This window comes from Limanda limanda, chromosome 14 (assembly GCF_963576545.1).
Source record: "Limanda limanda chromosome 14, fLimLim1.1, whole genome shotgun sequence".
Lineage (NCBI taxonomy): Eukaryota > Metazoa > Chordata > Actinopteri > Pleuronectiformes > Pleuronectidae > Limanda > Limanda limanda.
Genome location: NC_083649.1, coordinates 15034888 through 15054057, shown reverse-complemented (window position 1 = coordinate 15054057; position 19170 = coordinate 15034888). Strand labels below are relative to the sequence as shown.

Below are 19170 nucleotides of genomic sequence, written 5' to 3'. Positions count from 1 at the left end.
GAGAGAGAGAGAGAGAGAGAGAGAGAGCAGGGGGGGAGAGAGATTCCAACTTTAAACTTCCAAGCACCACTCTTAAAACTCTTCCCCAGCAGTGAATGTAAAAATAGCTTAAGTAGAACAATTTGGACAGAACTATCACTTATAGCCACAACCTGCAGCTGTATACATACACAGTCAGTGGTGGAGGAAGTACTCAAGCATAGCACATAGAGTACACACACAATATACATACACAATACACAAAATAATGTACTTAAGTGAAAGGGCCACAGAACATTTCCACTCGAGTGAAGGTAAGAATGTTCTTGCTTTTAAATATACTCAGAGTAGTAACAGTACTTGCAGAGTGTACAGCCTATTCCCTAATGCAGCAGTATACCACCTGTATATTCTGTTAAATACAAGAACAGTAGCCTACAGACCCTAACAAAGAATGCTGCAGATGATGAAAACACTTCCATTGTTTTATGTCACATGAGTCTCAGCAGCGGCCTCTTCCAAATCCATTTCATGGGTTTCCTCATCAGGGGGCGGGGTCCACTGTCACCTGCCCATTCTGATTGGATCAGTGGACCAATTCCCCTCTCCTTATGATTACTTAAAACAAATATCTAAAAACAATGTGATCTTATACAGGAAATACATTGTAATACATGTAGTAGAGTAGAACGTACAGATATTTGTGAATCAAATTAACCTATTTAAATAAAGATACATGAAACATTTGCTTAACTACAGTAATGAAGTAAATCTTCTGTACCTTGGAACATCCCACCACTCTGTACGGAACCATGCAGAAAAAATGAAGTGGGTCACTGTGTTAGGCTACAGAAGGAATCTGAGACCAGTCCACCCTGCTGGTGCTGCAGGATATTGATCCAAACATCTGAAGGGGAGAAAACTCTTGAATAGTGCTTTGTGCATTAAAATATTTATTGCAGAATTGGCAGAACGTGAAAAACTCAAGTGAATGTGTTCCTGCACACACGTTCTTATGTCTTCTCCATTACAACGATGACTGAAATTTGAATGACGTCTTAATGACTTTCCCGGTACTGTGACATCAAAACCAAATATCACTGGACTGTTTATTTAAACATTACAAGCAAAAGTTAAAGCTATGAAATATGAATTGTGGTTGAAATGGTATGTAGTGATTCTTGCAGTTACATATTCCACATCACTATAGGGTCTGGTAAACCATGTGCACTGTGGCATTGCTCTAAGTGCCTGTTTGCTTTACTCTGTTTGTCGTTAATTCTCCCACATTGAGGACAAAGGAGGTTTCTCCCCTGAGACGCCTTTGCTTTTCTCTCTTGCACGTGTGCATGTCATTTTTAGGTAAAGAGCACACTCTAGTGGCCAAACACCAGAGAGGCCTGCCTTGCATTACGTCACCACCTAAAGCCTGTGCTTAACTGCTTCAGGACACAGCACCAAACTGCAAAGTAGAACACAAATGGAGGCAAGGTTAAAGCAAAGGCGGCATTTCTTAACATATTGTGCCACCTCATGGTTGTGCACGGCTCAGCAGCAGCAGCGTGCCGCAGATAAACACGCAGAGAGGGGCGCTCGCTCACAGAAGTGTCCGGATGTTGTACATAGCAACAAGCTGCCCGTGATATTCATTTCTGTCAGGGAGTGGAGGGGGGGATGATGACCATGTTGCAGCAGAAATTAAGAAATGAATTTGATCAAGTGGTGTTCTCCCAGCGCAGAAGATTCTCTCAGCGAAGAAGATCAGACCAAACCTGTTAGATGAATCTTCCCCAGCAGCATTCCTCCAAGCAGTTGTTGCCATTGTGCTAATGACTAAACTATGAAGATCAACAATAAATGGATCTCTATAGCTTTACACCAAAATAACACAAGTAGAGGTTTGAGTGAATATAATTAATGGCCATGATGCATTGCACTCCCAACAATGGTCGAAACCAGTCCTCTATGTGGCTTCTCCAGTTTGGCATCTGGGCAAATCCTAACCCTCCATCCTGGTTGACACGGGCACAATAGACTGAGGGACCTGAGATCTACTGCACAACAAAACCTGAACACACACAGTTTTCTGCAGAAATAACCTCTGAGCACATCCAGACCCTGACTTCCGACCTCTCTGTAAAGTGAATGACTTTTCAATAATGTGGTTTCCTCTGGTATGGACGGCCGAGGAGGAAGGTACAGGCCAGTTTAAAGTAATTGAACATCCTCTGTATAGATCGCCATGGAAACAGCAGCTGCTGGTGATCTGGTGAATGATAAGGCCTATTTTCATATACAATAATTAACATCCAATTGTTTTAGTAATATATGAAAAAAATTGTGACTCTAACCTTCTAAATGGCTATAGACATAATACCTTTATAAGAAATATGGAAATATCCACAAAATTACAAGACACAGGTCGTGTTGGGTCATGATCGATAAACTCTTGTTACCTTAGTTCCCAGAAGAGCAATCATTACATACAGATGATCACAAACTGCGTAGTCAGGACGCTTAGAGACCAAAGTAATGCTTTATTTTACAGCCTAGTATTACACATACGGTACTGATGTAGAAATCTCTAAGACATGAATCATCAGGTACTAGTCATTGCAATGTTTGCATTTTAAAAGGCTGTAAAATTAAGCTTTTGTTATTAGCATCATTGCAAATGCAGAGTGAGACATTTTATACAACATTAAACAGACTTTTCACCCATGAATAATAGACATTTTGGGAAATTGTTTTCTTTTCCAACAAGAAATGAAGCATGAAAAACACATTAGATTTTGAATGTAGATTTTTCCCTTATGGGTAAAAAAAAATTTATTTTAAAATTTGTCAAATGTACATAAATTATATTTGATGCATCAAAAACCAAACGAGAAACACAAATACGCTCTTTTAAAAAGAGGCAACATAAGAGAGTAACATTCTTTGTTGAGATCATTTTTAAACAAGTACTGGTCAGGCATTTCATCAACCTGGGAGAAGCAAAGTGCTAGACACAACAACCACTGAAGACAGTTCACCATACACCTTAATGAGGATTGGACTGAAGCACCGTATCTTAGCTTAAAGCTAAAATGGAGATTATTTGAGTTTTCGTTTTTCACAAAAACTTCATTGTGGTTATAGTCTACTTTCAACAATAAGCCAAGTTCACGCTTTTCTGAGGGAGAGGCATACTTGCAGTGACATTGCTCTATTTCAAGTTGAGGAACTGATGTGAACTGCTCGACCCCACAGGCTACTAAGACCTTGGTTTACTATATATTTTCCTCCAGGATGGAGCTTTGAGTGCAAATAAAGGCATACAACTCCTTCATGAGAAATAAACATGGAATTCAGCCACATGCTTTCAAATAGTAATCATATATTTAATTGATATACATATATTGCCACCATTGGCACATACGATATTGCACACAGTGATGAAATGTTGCACAGAAAAAATAGATATTTTTTTTGTGGGCAGAAACATTCCAAAATTACAAATAATGTGGAATAATGCTGAAAGGTAAAACTACATTAAAAACAAAAACAAAACATGCTTGCTACTCCGCATTAATTGAGCAACTTACAACTTACACATAACTACCCAAGCCATAAAACTAGCATTTCAAGAAAGGGGGGAGGGGGGCTCACCAATATCAATTTATAACATTTTAACCCACGAACGATGTTTCCCATCAGCCCCTGCTCTCCCTGCTAACGCGCTCGGCTGGTAAAGAGCCAACTCCTCTGCATCATCTTGCATCTAGGTGACCACCCGCTTCCATGGTTACATGTAGGCCGATGCCTGGATGGCTGGGAACCGGGGATGGCAATGACATTAGGAAAGAAGGAAGGTAGCAGAAAAAGTTAAGAATTCTGCTTTTTTTCTTTTACAAGGATTTGTAGCAAACCCTTTTAGCACCACGAATCGTGCGCTAGCACACAAGGGGGCTGAGACACAAAAAAATGGAAGAAAGAAGAAACGATGACAAAAAGAAGCCAAACTGCGATCCAATGCACCAGGCCAGCGTGTAAGCATGCAGAGTGTGTAAGGCACCAGGTTGTTTATATGCTGAAGAGGATGCTCCCAATCAAGTCTCTTTTAGTCTGTACCAGAAGCTCCAAAAATAGGTGGTCAAGGACAGTCTTGTTTGCTGGTTTCCAGTCAATCTAAACACGGGAGCAGTCATTGTATTCGATGCTGAGGTAAATCTGACTTAATCTGATTGTTGCCAGTTTCTCCGGAGTTTATAAAACTGCTATCACACATCTATGAGATGCGACTGAACTGGTTTAGAACCAGTTGTTTTCCGTGTGGCAGCCCAAATATGTACAATTAGACCAAAACAGAATCTCATCACGCCCAGGTAGATATTTGGGCTTACAAATCCAAAGTAGAGCTATGAGAATGTATCCAGAGCAGCCCCACTGAGCCTCACACCACCAGATTGTAAATTTGTAGGGATGGGCACATCCACTGGCACACAACTGGAGGTTTTTCAACAGGCAGGCATTGGCTCATCCAGGTGTTCTTCTCAATGTCCCTCCTCATAGTGTGATGGTGATGTTGTAATAACAGTTTGCGAGATCACTCCTCGGAAAAACTTCCACTACAACTACACCAAGCCTTTGGAGGGAATCACCCAGCACTCAAACTCAAGATTCGTACAATATAGGCAGATAAAGATACAATTAGAAGGGTCCTTGAGCCAATACTTTGGGAGACCAACGAAATCTATTTTAGTGCAGATTAACATGCAGCAACAGCACTCCTTGGCACCATATAGACTTTTATGACTGAATAACGTCACAAAATGTTTGTTTCGGACGTAATAACCAATGACGCGCTGCGGAAATTTTTCCTTTTTTTCCAGACCACGAAACCAATCAACACAGCATGAATGGGGTGTTTGTCTTATTATCTGCAACTCAGGCCATTTGCTACATGTTGTCACTGCACTTCCTCTATCAAATACACATTTAGTACCTTTAAAATGAATACATTGCATTGACAACGAGACACAAAGGTAGTCTATAATATACCCATCTGCATGGCAACAATTTCAACTGAAACAAAAATTACAATATTAATATTTCTTTGAATGCCTCTGGCAAATGTCATCATATCTGGAACCATTGACCAGTTCAATATATTTTAGATTTTTATGCAATGCATATTGCACGACAAATAGAGCACTTATTTCATTTCATGAAAAAGCCTACATATTCCTTTTTATACATACATCTAACCAGTTTCCGAAGCAGGCCTAGCCCTCGTATGACTCATGTGTAAACACATCTCTACTCACAGGTAAAGGTTAAGGATGGCATGTGACAACCTTTTACAAAGTCTTTTTGAAATTTGGTTCAAAAATTAAATCGTCTGATTTGTGCTGAAGTCATTAGCTCACATGAAAAGGAAACTTTTTTCATTGGAACTAGGCAATAATTCCATTTGAACATTGCAAACACTTATATATATTTTTTTACAATAACTTTAACGGTACAAAAGTTCTGTTAATAAGGGAAATAAACACTCAGTTCAATATTGTTTGTCAAGTAGGAAACAATGTTCAAATATAATGTTATTACTTTGTTTAGCAGCCTGTTAACTGTATTAATGGTGGATAAGTGGGGTAACATCCAGCGATGAGTGACAACATGTCATAACTGTCAGGTTGTGGAGGTTTCTTATATTGTGGGTGATGCTCCCTTGGAGTTAAACCATTACAGTTAAATCTTTAGATTTCTTTCTTTATACAGTAGAGTTCTTAATTATATTTCTCTTGTTATTTTCATTACTCTTGCATCTTTTCTTTTTTCGGTTGCTCTCTATATCAATCCTCGTCTCCATCGTCCGCCTGCATCTCCTCTTGTTGCTGCAGCTCGCTGGCCCTCTTCTCCCGCTGCTTCTCCTGGATCTTCTTCATCTCCTCGGCATATTTACTGAAAGTATTCCCGAATTTGGACCACACTTTGTAGGGCACGGTGATCGAGTTGCGGTACGTGGGCTTCACCTCGCTTACCCTCATGAACACACCGTACTTATTGGACCCGACGTCGAAGAAGAACCGCTTGTTGTCCACAGTCAATGACGACCCCTCGGGCAACTCCGCAGGCTCGTCCTCTACCCCGTAATCGTCAATAAGTTTAGCCAAAGCGTCACGGAACTCAATAAGTCCCTGGGCCGGCAGAGCGATGGTCTGGCCTTGCGTGGATCCCAACCCGGGCCCCCGGTTAACGGTCTGCCGGATCCTCAGGAACCGGCCCCTCTGGTTCTCCTTCAGATCCATGTAGTATTTCCGATTCTCCCGCACCAGGAACTCGCTCTTCAGGGCTCGCCGGGGCTCGTCCTGGACCAGGCTCGGGTTGCTGGGCCCCAGCTGGGCGTAGTGCTCGATGAAGTCCCCCAGGTAGTCGCGGAACTCGACCGCCACGGACATGGAGAGAGTGAGGCGGCTCTTGTTGCCACCGGCCCCGACTTCTGCGATCTTCAAGAAGCGGCCCTTCGCGTTCTGCTTCACGTCCAGATAGAAGCGCTTGTTCTGGATGTCAACCCGCTTGGACGCCAGCTCCTGGGTCTCATGCTGGAGGCCGGTGGCCGAGCCCGCCCCTCCGGCCGCCGGGTGCATGGAGCCGAAGCCCGGGCCCGTGGCTGCTCCTCCCTGCTCGCTTCCACTGTCTCTGTCCGCCATGATGCTGCCTGCTGCCTGCTGCCTTCTCCCTCTGTCTGCTGCAAAGCCACGGCGCAGCCACCGCGAGCACCGCTGCTATCGCGAGATCTGCACAGGAGAGGGACGAAAAACAGCGAGGGAAACGATTCAATGCAGAGAGACGGAGGGCTTCCACCGGATTGACTCGACACAGGTTAAACTGGTGGGATTTTAAATGGAAACCATCGTTCTGGAGAGATCTGCACCTCTGCACCCGGGTTGAGTCCGGATCCACGGGACCCAGCGTCTGGAAACTAGGGTGTGTTTTAACCCCTGGAAAGACCCCTGTAGCTTAACTTGTGTTTTAGTTCAAAAAGATAAAATAATATATAATTCATCCATATCATGTCATGTGATATGATCCTTTAATGGGCTGATTGCTTATAAAATATGGAAAACGAAGCTGTGGTAAAATGACCTAATTTAGCTTTTTTTTTTAAATATTTGTGCCAAAGTCATTGATTTTGCAGGTCAGACATGGTCCCACGTGTTCTTAAACGTCCACATATTTAGCCAATCAAACTGAATGTGTACAAATATATATATTTGAAAAGAACATTCAATTGCATTATATAAATACGAGCAACAAAATAGTCTTAATAGGCAATAAGAATAATTTATGTGCCCATTTACAGGACTGCATACAGTGGCACAGGATCCGCAACAGATCACTTTTTTAAAATTCATAAACTTTATTATACAAAGTTTACCAAACAAGACTAATCCACCATAACCTTAAGTTAAGCATTAAGGTCAATATAACAACTGTAATGACACACCATTTAAATATATCTAAAATAATATGTCATTTTGTCACATATTAATAATTATTTAATTTTCAAACAGGATTCCACAGTTTTTAATCTTGAATCAAATCTGCTTACCTGGCATGGCCGTGAGGTGAAGTATCGTCTTACATGTCGGGCAGTGACTGCTTATGTTTAACGTGTTTATAGGATCAGAAGTGATCAGGATACTTTCCAACATTGGTGCATGTCGCTGGACTCTTATTGGATTTAAACCAATAATATGCATCTTTTTAATAGGACTATATTATTTTAGTTTCATTCCTCAAAGTGGTCATCTTGAAGTATTTCAGAAGGAAGAGACATATCAGAGTTTTCTTAACGAATCGATTAAGGACGCATTTAAATATCAGTTGTATCTTGGAGCTGTTGTGATCGGATCTTTGTACTTGGTCTGATCATGACCTAAATCACTCCATCCGTGCTCATTAAGTCTGCTTCCGCCAAATAATGTAACACCGGCTCGGCCCGACGCTGGCTCTCCTGCCTCGATCGCGCGCTCACTTGAGGCAATCGCCTTATTTTTAATCTTTGGCCTCGGTGCGACGGTCCGTTCGAGTAGTGATTTTTAGGATCTCTGTATAATGTAGGCCGCCTACAAGACTGCAGTCCTGCTCCTCTGCCTCCAGTCTATTTAAAATGTGTCATCACAGGTATCCAGACCTGCGCTGAGGCCTGGCTCTTCCCAAGTCAGCTGTCTGTCTGTCTTTCTGTGTGTGTCTGTCTGTCTGTCTGTCTGTCTGTCTGTCTGTCTGTCTGTCTGTCTGTCTGTCTGTCTGTCTGTCTGTCTGTCTGTCTGTCTGTCTGTCTGTCTGTCTGTCTGTCTGTCTGTCTGTCTGTCTGTCTGTCTGTCTGTCTGTCTGTCTGTCTGTCTGTCTGTCAGTCACATCCAGACAAGGCATGTGACGGATGTCAGAGCTGCTTTGTTCCCCGAAGCATGTCACGCATTAGTATCCTAAAACATGTGATTGTGACAGGCCTATGCAAAGGATAAACCCATCAAAGCACGTGTAGGCCACAGCAGGCTGCTGATGTCAAGGTAGGTCTACATACTCTTTGAGAACAAGCCTACAAACAGCTTATGGGAAATTTCACCATAGAATTATATTTTTATTTATTTATTTATGCTCCAAAAAGGTTTAATGGTTTAATAAGTTAAACACGACGTCTCTGTCCCTTTGCTGGCGATACTTACTTTTCAGAGTAATTGAAGAATGGGATATATATTTCTTTATTATAATTTTATTTTGCTGTGAATCCCTTTTAGACTATGTCGGGTCATGTCAATGTTAGTACCTCAAGCATAAGAAGATTATAAATAAAGTATTTTTCCTGTATTAAAAAGTCATTGAAGCAGCAGTTTTTACGCATTTTAAAAATGCCTTTTATCTGTATGATTATAATCCAGCCAACAAGGGAAATGATTTCAGCCAATAAAGTTGACTTAAATAGTCATTAGAGAATGCATTAAAAAAAAAGACCAGCATTGTGAAACAACGCTCCGTTTCGGGCTGCACCAAAAAAACTCATCACACGCCTTCTTTCCTTTTTCAGTTAAATATGTTAAAGACGATCTCAATGTGTGTGTGTGTTAATGTGAGATAATTTCAAGTTAATAAGTCTCTTAGCTCGTACAGTCAATATTCGTTATGCACTTCACATATATTAATCTTAAACATGTGAGCTGTGGTCTTTAACGTGTTATACAGCTTGAATCAGTTGATTGTGCTATAGGTCAGTTGTGTAACTTGAGCTGTTGTATTTTATATCATTGTGTATTGTACCAACATGGACATTTTTTTTTTTTGCATTAAAAGGGAAAATAGATCTATCACTTTGGTCACATTATTCAGAATAAATAAAAGACTATACGTTCCTTTTCAACATGGACATTTCTATAAGTGTTAAAGGCTGTTTTAAAGGCCTTAGTGGAGTTCAGTATAACATTGGCTGTAAATCCCAGAAACTAAAACCAGTACAATATTTAATATTTATAAAATTCCCTCTAGATAGGCTTCTTAATATAGTATACTTATTCATAGATAATAATTAATAAAGCTTAATATTAAAACACACAATTAAAATGTTTATATATGTTGCTTTGCACTTGCATAGAAATGCATAATACTGATTAAGCTTTTGTAAATATAACTTTCAACCATTCATTGATACGACACTGGAATAATAAATAATATACAATGGACGAGTATAGACTTGATACTAGAAAGTTGATGACATTCAGAGATAAACTCATTATTTCATCAGCATGCTAGTATATCGTTAGGCCAAAACAATAAAAAAAAAAAGAAATCATGTTGAAGAGGTCAAATTATTTAATTTATTTCTGAAAAACTACCGAATATTGTTGTAATAAACATTCTCAGAAATAAATGACATCCATTTATCATTTTTAGAAAAATATATTGTTCAAAGTATGGATTGGACCAACACGTGAAACTTCTAGTTGCAAATGAGGCTAGGTGAGCCTGAAGGCCTGGAATCCATTTTCTGTTGTTTTTTTGTTTTGTTTCTTTTCTTTTCTTTTCATTTTATTATATTTATTTATTTATTATCTCATATGAAGTCATGAAATATACCTGATATTCCCTCAAAGGTCGCGGGGCCTCCTGATCAGCTCCACAGCATTCATCCCTTCCTGTGCGGCAAAATCCAGTAACCTTTTGTCTGCTGGAGTAAATAGTTAGTGATCATAATGACACACAACCAACATTCAAATAAGCATAAAATTGGCTTCAATCCAAGTGATAAACAATATCAAATTATTTTGCAGCGTGATGACCACACGGGCTTTTTTGATGCAGAGATGTCTGAGGCATTGAGGCGTCTTTGTCGCGAAACCTTCTTTGTAGCTAAATCGCCGCCCCGTTAAGTTTTTCTGAGTCAAAATGTCAGTTTGATTACTTACGTTACTTTCTTTATTTTATTTCCAAAGTTAAAGCTGTAGCTCACCTGCCGCTCTTTCTCTTCTGTCCTCTTTGCTGCAGGCGATATGACACACGCAAGTCTGCAAAACAGGTAAATAATTTCTTAAAAATAATAAGAAAAATATTGTTGTTGTCGGTCACTTAATTTATACGTAACCTGTAATATAAAATTCTAAATTTGTCATTTAATCCCACATTTTTATCCCAAATCTCACCTGTAGGACCATATGCTTCTATTTATGTCTGGTTTACTTATACAGACCTTGTCTATTGGCATGTTTGACAGTCCACAACCTGACACTTCAACTTATCTATCAGCATTTCTTCTGTTCTTCTCTCCAATTTCTAATCATGAATATGAATCAGAAGTTAACGCTGGTCGGATGCTGAGGCCTCGTCCAGCGCACATATCAGGCCCAAAAGGCCTTTTTATTGATCACCTCACACTCATTAGTCTGCACCCCCAACACCGATACGTGGCTCTGCTCCAAATGCAGCTGTGTGTGCCCCGTTTTTATGTCCACACAAGGCGCGTGCACGCCCACATAAGCTGCGATGCAATGGCTCTTTAAACTCCGAGAGAGCGATGTCACGCACGGCGCTGTGCGTTATAAGACACTTAAGCGGCTGCGGGACAGTAACAACCCCGATGACACGTCAAAAAGATCCGCGTCGGTTCCTCCATGCAGCGATGACCTACCGCTGCAGGCCGCTCGGTGTGCAGCCTCACCGGGGACCCGCTGGAGAAGAGCCGGGGCAGAGGAGGCGGACGACCAGGCCTCAGACAGCTCGGAGGACCGCTGTTGCTGCTGCTTCCTCCACAAGATGGACAGGAGACGGCGAGTCGTGGCACGGACACACGCACAAGTTCAACGACGCACGTTTCGCCTCTGATGTCAACACGCACGCCGTCACTCTTTCGGCCGACGCGCGCCTCCCCTTGGCGTAATTGGGGAATTGCAGCGTTGCCTCCTGGTGGTTAAAAAAAAAGACAAGGGAACATTTCAAGCAATATAATGAGCGTCTAAATAAGTATTTCTACTTAATGAACTGAATGATACAAGCCACGTCTCACTCACAGCGTGTTTGAATCCCTCAGGGGATGCATGTCATACCCGTGCACAAAACCTATTCAAGTTTTATTTTTCATATGCAAGTTAACACAGAGTCAACAGTATACAATGACAGGTGTTAGGCAAGAAGAAACCAGTCAGCTCAGCAGTGCAAACGTTAAACAAATAGAAAATAAAAGGAGGTAGAAAGATATAACTATTAAAAACAAAGGTCAAATACAATACAAAACTAAAACTATACATTAAAAGGTGCAGTGTGACATTCGTTGCAAATGAAGTAACAACGTGAACTGTATGGATATATGTATGCATACTTATTGCACCGTGTGTTTGCGTTTGTGCACATTTTCCAAAATAAAGTGCAAACAGGTTGTGTTGTTTTAAAACCAGCGCCTCACATGAGCAGTTATTGTCCCAGTGACTGTTTCACACAGTTTGTGTGTCTGTGTCTGACATCAGCTCTGTAGCTCTAATTTATAGGCCCTGTACATTTTCAGCACCACGGAGAGCAGCCAGGTCTGCCTCAGCTCTGCAGGACATGAAAACTAATGTAGCCTCATTTTACAGGTTTTCACAGGTATAGGTGCGTTTTCTTATGTAAACTTACAACACAAATTTGTTCTGGGACCCATGGGCCCTCTGTTAATTTTATATAAGTACTTATTTATTGTCCCAAACTCATTATTCAGAAATCACTGAGCATGTTTTGTTGGACTGAGTTCAAATGTCGTTTTCCTGAGTTATAGGTACTTGTAGTTTGATTTACAGCAAGTGTGTGTATGTGTCAGATTGTTCACGAATATAGTGGTCAGCAGATGTCGCTCTTTGTGAATACTGTCAGTACAATAACCTGCATCCGCATTCCCATCCAAAGCACACCAATACTATCCTAACTTCACAAACATAGCATTAGATGATAAACAAACGTGTTGATATCCCCATGGTATATTATGTATCTTATTTAGGCTCCAGTTCCTTAAAGAGCTACTTTATCACGTGAACACATTATTGTAAAAACACACTTTCCCAGATGTTTCTCCCTCTGAAGTGATTCAACAATGTTGTTTCTCTGCATTGGATCCAACAAAAGACCTCCTACTAGTTTTTAGCAGTATGGATTTGATGCGGTGCTTCAACATCAGTTTTTTTTTTTTGCCAGAGGCAGAGCAGCGAATGTGACCTGAATGCAGGGCATGACTTAATGCGATGAGACGCAAAACTCATTCAAAACAGTCTCCTGAAGAATGTGAGAAAGCTTTCGCAGCCTTAGTCATCGCAGCCATATGATTTCTCCCAGGCCCCGCGGAGTGTGTGTATATATATATGCGGCTGCATGTGAAGCGATTTGATTTTTTATTTATTTGGAGTGATGCCTCGGCTACAGTAAGATGCGATTTTGAGGAGGGACGGTCATGGATTTAGGATTTCACTCTAACGCGAGATCGCCGCTGATATAACACCATGGAGTGATTGGCACACAGTAGATCGACCTTTTTTTGGTCCATCGTGTCTCGGTGCTCCGATCCTGCGTTTTTTTGTTGTTGTTTTTTGTTGTTGACGGATTCCCTTGGCAATCGGCATTATATCCTCCCCGTCTGTGGCTGTATAGAGGGGGGAGGCGGAGAGAGAGCCGCGGTGGAAGGCGGCGTATTAGCGCTAGAGCTGCCGATCAGGAAGGAGAAAAACTGTTTTATTTTTTTTAGGGGGATGAAACGTGGCTTTTTGTTCTTGCGAGCGGACCAAACTTGTGCTCCACTGCAGCATTTTGCGTCTTCTCCCTCCGCTGCAGAATATACGGAAAGGCATCATATAGCGATGCCTCACCACTGCATTTTTTGGGCAAAGATAAGAGTGGCGTCGTCTTGCAGTTCTAAGGCTACTATGGCAGCATAAGGGGGGGGCATCGTCTTCTGGAAGGGGGAGAATCCTCCGATTCCTCGCTTGGCTGCATCAACAATGCCTTATTATCATTATTATTATTAGCGGACAGCAGTGAGTGGATTTGAACCCCCAGCATCATCCCGCGGTTCCCCCCCCCTGTCTCAGAGCTGCTCTTTACCCATTGCAAATCACTCGAAAGAAGCAGCGGATCCCGATGGCATGGACACTTATGCAAGGTCTGCCGCCGCGCTGCCGTGCTACTGGAGCCTCCTCGCTGTCTCTTCATTCAACCCAGCTCCGTCGCCATCGCCCCGCAGCCGAGAGAGCCCTGCCGCAACGCGACCAGCGACCACCGAGCCAAAGCAGGCGGCATGAGGCTTGATTCAGTGCATTTATCCATGCTGGTCATCGGGGTCTCATTCGCCTGCTACTCCCCGAGTTTGAATTCCCTGCAGGACCAGGCTTACAAATCCGCCGTGGTGATCGAGGGCAAGGTGCAGTCCACGCCTGGGAACGTCTCCGCGGAGACGTACCGTGTGAATGTCAAAGTGCTGGATGTTTGGCCCCTGAACAGCGGGGGTCTGGAGCGGGAGCAGCTCGTCACCGTGGGGGAATTCGGATCCGAGGCGCCGTGCACCAAAGTGAAGAAGAACCACAAGTACATTTTTTTCATGGACCCCACTGACCAGCCCTTGGTTTTCAAGGCATCGTTTGCGCCTCTGGACACGATTGGGAAGAACCTTAAAAAGGATGTTGGGAAGGTCTTGTGTTTGGACTGCGGTAAGTTAATGCATTGTGGAATCACCGGTGAAGTCCAAACCCGGAAGAACGAACGCTCTAATAACAGCTGCCTTGCTTGCAGAGCTTTTTGGTAACAGGTGCTCTTTTGAATTGTGGTTATTGTGGCCACAGCATGGTTTGGAGTCGGTGGCTGCCAGATAAGGTGCCTAAGGGGCGTCTATGCAGCAATTTTCGACAACTCTCGCAGGCTCCCATAGCCCACATGATCAATCAAACTCTCTTTCTCTCTTTCCCTCTGCTATTCTCTCTCCCCTCAACTGCATCAGACATGCGCCTCGCACTGTTGCGTGTGAGGAATTGCAGTTTGTGTGTATCGAACTATCTGCATCCTGCAAACCCGCATTGTACTTTTAACCTTTTATTGACACTTCGCGATGCATCTCTTACTCCGTTACCCTGACACACAGATAGATTTCTGTTTTATCAACATGTTGCTTCTCGTGGGAACATACAGATCTCATGCATTTCATGGACCCGGTACAATTTCAGCACCAGGGACAGCGGCCTGTATAGCTGGTATCACGTGTGCCCTATGCAAACTGGTTCCTGGTCTATATTTAGGTTCACGACCTGCTTTAATGCTTTAATACCCTACACTTTGGCATAGCCTGCGGTTCTGTCCTGTACGCACACATATTCTCTGTACCGGCAGAGGGCCATAGCACTGTGTGTTACAGTCCTAGCCTACAACCTATGAGCTTGTTGTTGAGAATATGAAATAATCAACTTCACCACCCAACACTTTTTCAAGATTAACGCACAAGAAGTTCAGGGATGGACTGTGGTCAGTAGATGTCGATCTCAGGGAGTCATTTTTTAAACATCTGGCACATTTTATGTTGTAGTAAGGTGCTCTTTTATTGCCACTCCTGATTTTCAAGTGTATTTATATTGTTAAATGAACAAATTGACAACATGGCTTTTTGCAGGATTCCCCAATTTGAAATATGATGGATGAAGATATTGTTTAGGCTTTGCAACCTATTGATTAAGTACAATGCAGCACACTGTTGCTGCAGTACGCCGCACACAAATAGGTTACCTTAATTCATGCACGGAGCAATGTATTGTTCAGTGACCAGATCTGTGGGGTATCTTGTCACCACATCCATTTCCTTAAACGGCACAGAAAGTTTTCTTGCTCTTCACCTGCAGGTAACATGTGTCTACACTACTTTAAAGATAAAGTAGTGGAAACACATTTGACCACAACAGGATCTTATCACAGAGCCACTCCTTTACTCGTGTCCACATGTTCCACGCTAGTCAGCACCTGCACAATATCAAAATAAGTCGTAGCTTCTCTTACACTTTGAATGTAATGAGCCAATTAGAGCACCGGTAACACACAACATATTTTACCTCCATTGTAATGTTTAACACAGTTGTGCTTCCACTCAAGGCCAAGAACATAATGTGTGTTCTATACTGCCGCCTCCTTACAGTCACTTACCCTGCACTCATGAGACACAAATTCTCCCCTCTCTTCTTGTTTTTGCCACTCTCACTCTGGCTTCTAAACTCATCATCCCATTAGAGAGGTAACATAAAATGTACCTTATTACCTCGCGAGTTTCTTGAGCAGTCCAAATGTCCCCCATGAATTCTTCTGCCACTTAGCAGAGCTTGTCAGTGGTGTGATTGAACTGGCACAGCCACCTCCCAGTGTTACCTGAGAGAGTTGCCACACCCTCTTCCTTAGGCTGTGTAGATCTTTATCTGGTTCAAAGTACCCAGCAACATAGCTAATGTGGCTCTGGTGGGCCATTGTAACTGAGGGGATTATTCCTCTTCTCCCCAATCATAACCATTTTCAAGCTAGCCTCTCATACACACACATAAACAGTCAGTCCCCTGACATCCGTGTGTCCCTTTGAGCTTTCTTTGTCATTCAGCAGTGGCTCAAGGTCGCAAATGTTGTGTTGACTACCTCTATCCCTCTCTTATATTAATTTCCCCAAACATTGTATTAAGTGTATATATTTTATTGGCCACCCTGTCAACCTGGTGCACGTGCACATGCAGCTTTGTCTGGGCTTAGCCTCTGAGTCTGGGCCCACTCAGCAGCACACATCCCAAACTTGCCTTAAATCCCTTTAGTGCAGAAGAACACAAGCTCCCAAGCGTAGGAATCAAGGCACTGAATGTACGTACTGTACAGCTCACAACGTGATGCAGTTGTTGTCTTCTGGTTCCTAAGGGGCTGCCTGAATAACAGCGCTCACCACCTGCACCCTTTCGTCAGGCCTCAGTCAGCTGGGACTTACTGATACACTGTTTTTGCTGATTACAACAAACATGCAGCATCACAAAAAATATGCAAACGCAGGATAATTGGATCAAACTTCTTGCCAGTGTCAAAAGCAGATCATCTGGTATCTGAAACTTTAATATTGTCTCTGAGGCTATTGTACTGTAAAGAGTCAGTGTACAGACTGTAAGCAGCAAGTGTTTCCTGGAAGTCCAGTGCTGCTTTGTGACAAGTCACTGACGATCAAACACTATCACCTTTAAAAGATAAGTTCCTTAACATGTATGTAAAATGAATATTTGACACACTTTTGTTTCACAGAGGTCTATATTCAGTATATAACTGGAACCACCTGAAAAGGCATTATAAAGCCATGACCTATTCCTCAGTGCACACTTTGTTACCATCCGCAGCAGATTGGCTGGTATTTCTTTCACCCTGTGTGTGTGCGGGTGTGTGTGTGTGTGTGTGTGTGAGTGTGTGTCATCACTGCAAAGTCTGTGTCCTGGAGACTGTAGCAGGAACTACCACAGAGGAGGATTTAAGTACTTTGGTGTTTTTATGTCTGTGTGTCTGTGGACAGATTGTGTCACTGCGATAGCATCACAATTGGGCAGATAGTTATGACATTTTACAGGTGTGTAGCCGAGATAACCATGACGGCCAAGAAAGAGTCTGGTCTGTCTCACCCATGTTATAATCTAGTAATTACCACTGAGTGCTCATAGGTTGCTACATCACCATGTCGATGGGTGTTATGGCTGCTGTGATCCCATCCCTGTCTTTACAGTCTTTAGTCCTTGTTTTAGCTGGTTGAATGTACACTAACCTACGGCACGTTGTTAGGATCACCATACTAATGCAGAGTAGAGCCACTCTTTGCTCTCTGAACAGCTTCTGTTCTCCGTGACATGGATTCAACAAGATGCTGGAAACTCTCCTCTGAGATTCTGCCCCATGTGGACATGATTGCATCACATCATGTCTGCAGAATAATCAGCTGCACATTCACGCGGCCAATTTCCTGTTCTACCAAATCCCGAAGGTGTTCTATTGGATTCAGATGTGGTCACTGGGGAGGCAACTGAAGTACACTGAACTCGCTGTCATGATCATGAAACCAGTTTAAGACGACTTTTCCTTGGTGACATGCTGCATCATCATGCTGGAAAATAGCCATTGGACGAGGTTGTGAAGTACATATTCATCAACATTACTCAGATAGGCTGTGACATTCAAACTATGATTGATTGGTGTTAAGAGGCCCAGAGTGTGCCAAGAAAACATTGTTCACACCATTACACCACCAGCAGCAGCCTAGGCTGTTGACACAAGGCAGGTTGGGTCCATGGATTCAATCTATTGATGCTGAAGTCTGTCCCTATTATCTGAGCTCCTCTGCAAAAACACACCTCCATCAGACCAGGGTGTGCTATTTTGTTCAGTGTTGCTGTCCATCATATTTCTCTTCTCGGCTTACAGGAGTAAAACATGGTGAAGGTGGTCTTCTTCTAGTTGTTGCCCATCCACCTCAATGTTAAGTCTCCAACCACTCTCCTCTGATCTCTCATCAACAAGACGTTTCCATCCACACGACAGCCGCTCACTGGATGTTTTTGGTTTTGGGCTGGAAAACATCTGTTTCAGAAATACTAACCAACATTGATGTCATCGTCAAAGTCGCTCACATCACATATTTCCCACATTCTGATATTTGATTAACTGAAGCTCCTGACCAACAGGGTTTTTAATGCGTTGAACTGCCTGAACACGATTGGCTGATAGTTGCAAAGATAAGCAGGTGTACAGGCGTTCCTAATAGTGTGTGGTGCGTGTTGGTAGGCTTGGTGTGGCAGCAGTGAACCAGAGGGTGTCTTCTCTAGTCTCATGCTTTCATTCATTTGTCCTGAGTGAAATCTAATCCATTGACACATTTAATGTTTTTTAATGACAGGAGCAGAGAGGGCTAGCCTTTTTTTTGTATACCCTGATTATCTATCATTACCAACTATGTAGTATGAGTATTTAGTGCCTTACAGCAAGAAGGTTCCAGGTTTGAATTGTGGTTCAGCCGAGGTCTTGGGTCAATGTTCTCCCCATGTCTGTGTGGGTTTTCTCTCGGTACTCTGGCTTCCTCCCACAGTCCAAGATATGCATGTTAGGGGAGACTCTAAATTGTCCATAGTTGTGAGTTCAAGAGTGAGTGGTTGTCTGTCTCTGTACGTTGGTCCTATGATACGCTGGCGGCCTGTCCAGGGTGGACACCCCCCCCCCCTCTCGCCCCAAATCGGCTTGAATTGGCTCCAGCTCCCTTCTCAATTGTCAGAGGATAAGCCGTGTAAGAGACTGGATGGATGAACCAAACTTTGTTGATTGTGTGCTGAGCTTACTTTTTAAAGATCATCTGAGGGTCTGAGATAAAATGAGACGTGTCCTCATGGACCTATTTTTGATTGGATTCGAGTCAGACATTGCTGTAACCTCAAGTATGTCACATCTGCCTTTTAGCTTAGCATAACAATAGTGTTAGTAGTGTCCCTCGCGGCGCAGCCTGAATCAGAAATCGTGAAACAGATGTGGTAGGTGAGGTCTCTGGCTTTGAGTCTATCCATTGACTCCGTGGAGGAGACCTACATAATTTCATTTTGTGGCTGCATGTGTGTGGGTGTATGCAGACTGGTGGGAGCACTGTATGAGTGTGAGACAGTACAAATCGGTGCA

The 19170-nt window shown here is 42.7% G+C and overlaps 1 protein-coding gene across 2 annotated transcripts; it reads right to left on the bottom strand.

Moving 5' to 3' along the window:
- Positions 1-2496: 2496 nt before the first annotated feature.
- puraa (purine-rich element binding protein Aa) lies at positions 2497-11214 on the bottom strand. Of its 2 annotated transcripts, XM_061085850.1 has the most exons (4): positions 11144-11214; positions 10469-10523; positions 10096-10186; positions 2497-6761 (listed from the first exon to the last, which is right to left on the bottom strand). In XM_061085850.1, exon 4 carries the CDS (start codon positions 6672-6674, stop codon positions 5817-5819), a length of 858 nt encoding a protein of 285 aa, XP_060941833.1. In that variant the 5' UTR covers positions 6675-6761; positions 10096-10186; positions 10469-10523; positions 11144-11214; the 3' UTR covers positions 2497-5816. The 2 variants fall into 2 exon arrangements, with proteins under 2 accessions (XP_060941833.1, XP_060941834.1); XM_061085851.1 differs by lacking the exons at positions 10469-10523; positions 11144-11214 and having other exon boundaries at positions 10096-10278.
- Between the last annotated feature and the right edge of the window lie 7956 nt (positions 11215-19170).

Coding starts and splice junctions, on each gene's coding strand:
- puraa (XM_061085850.1), bottom strand. CDS start 6,674: ATGGCGGACAGAGACAGTGGAAGCGAGCAGGGAGGAGCAGCCACGGGC.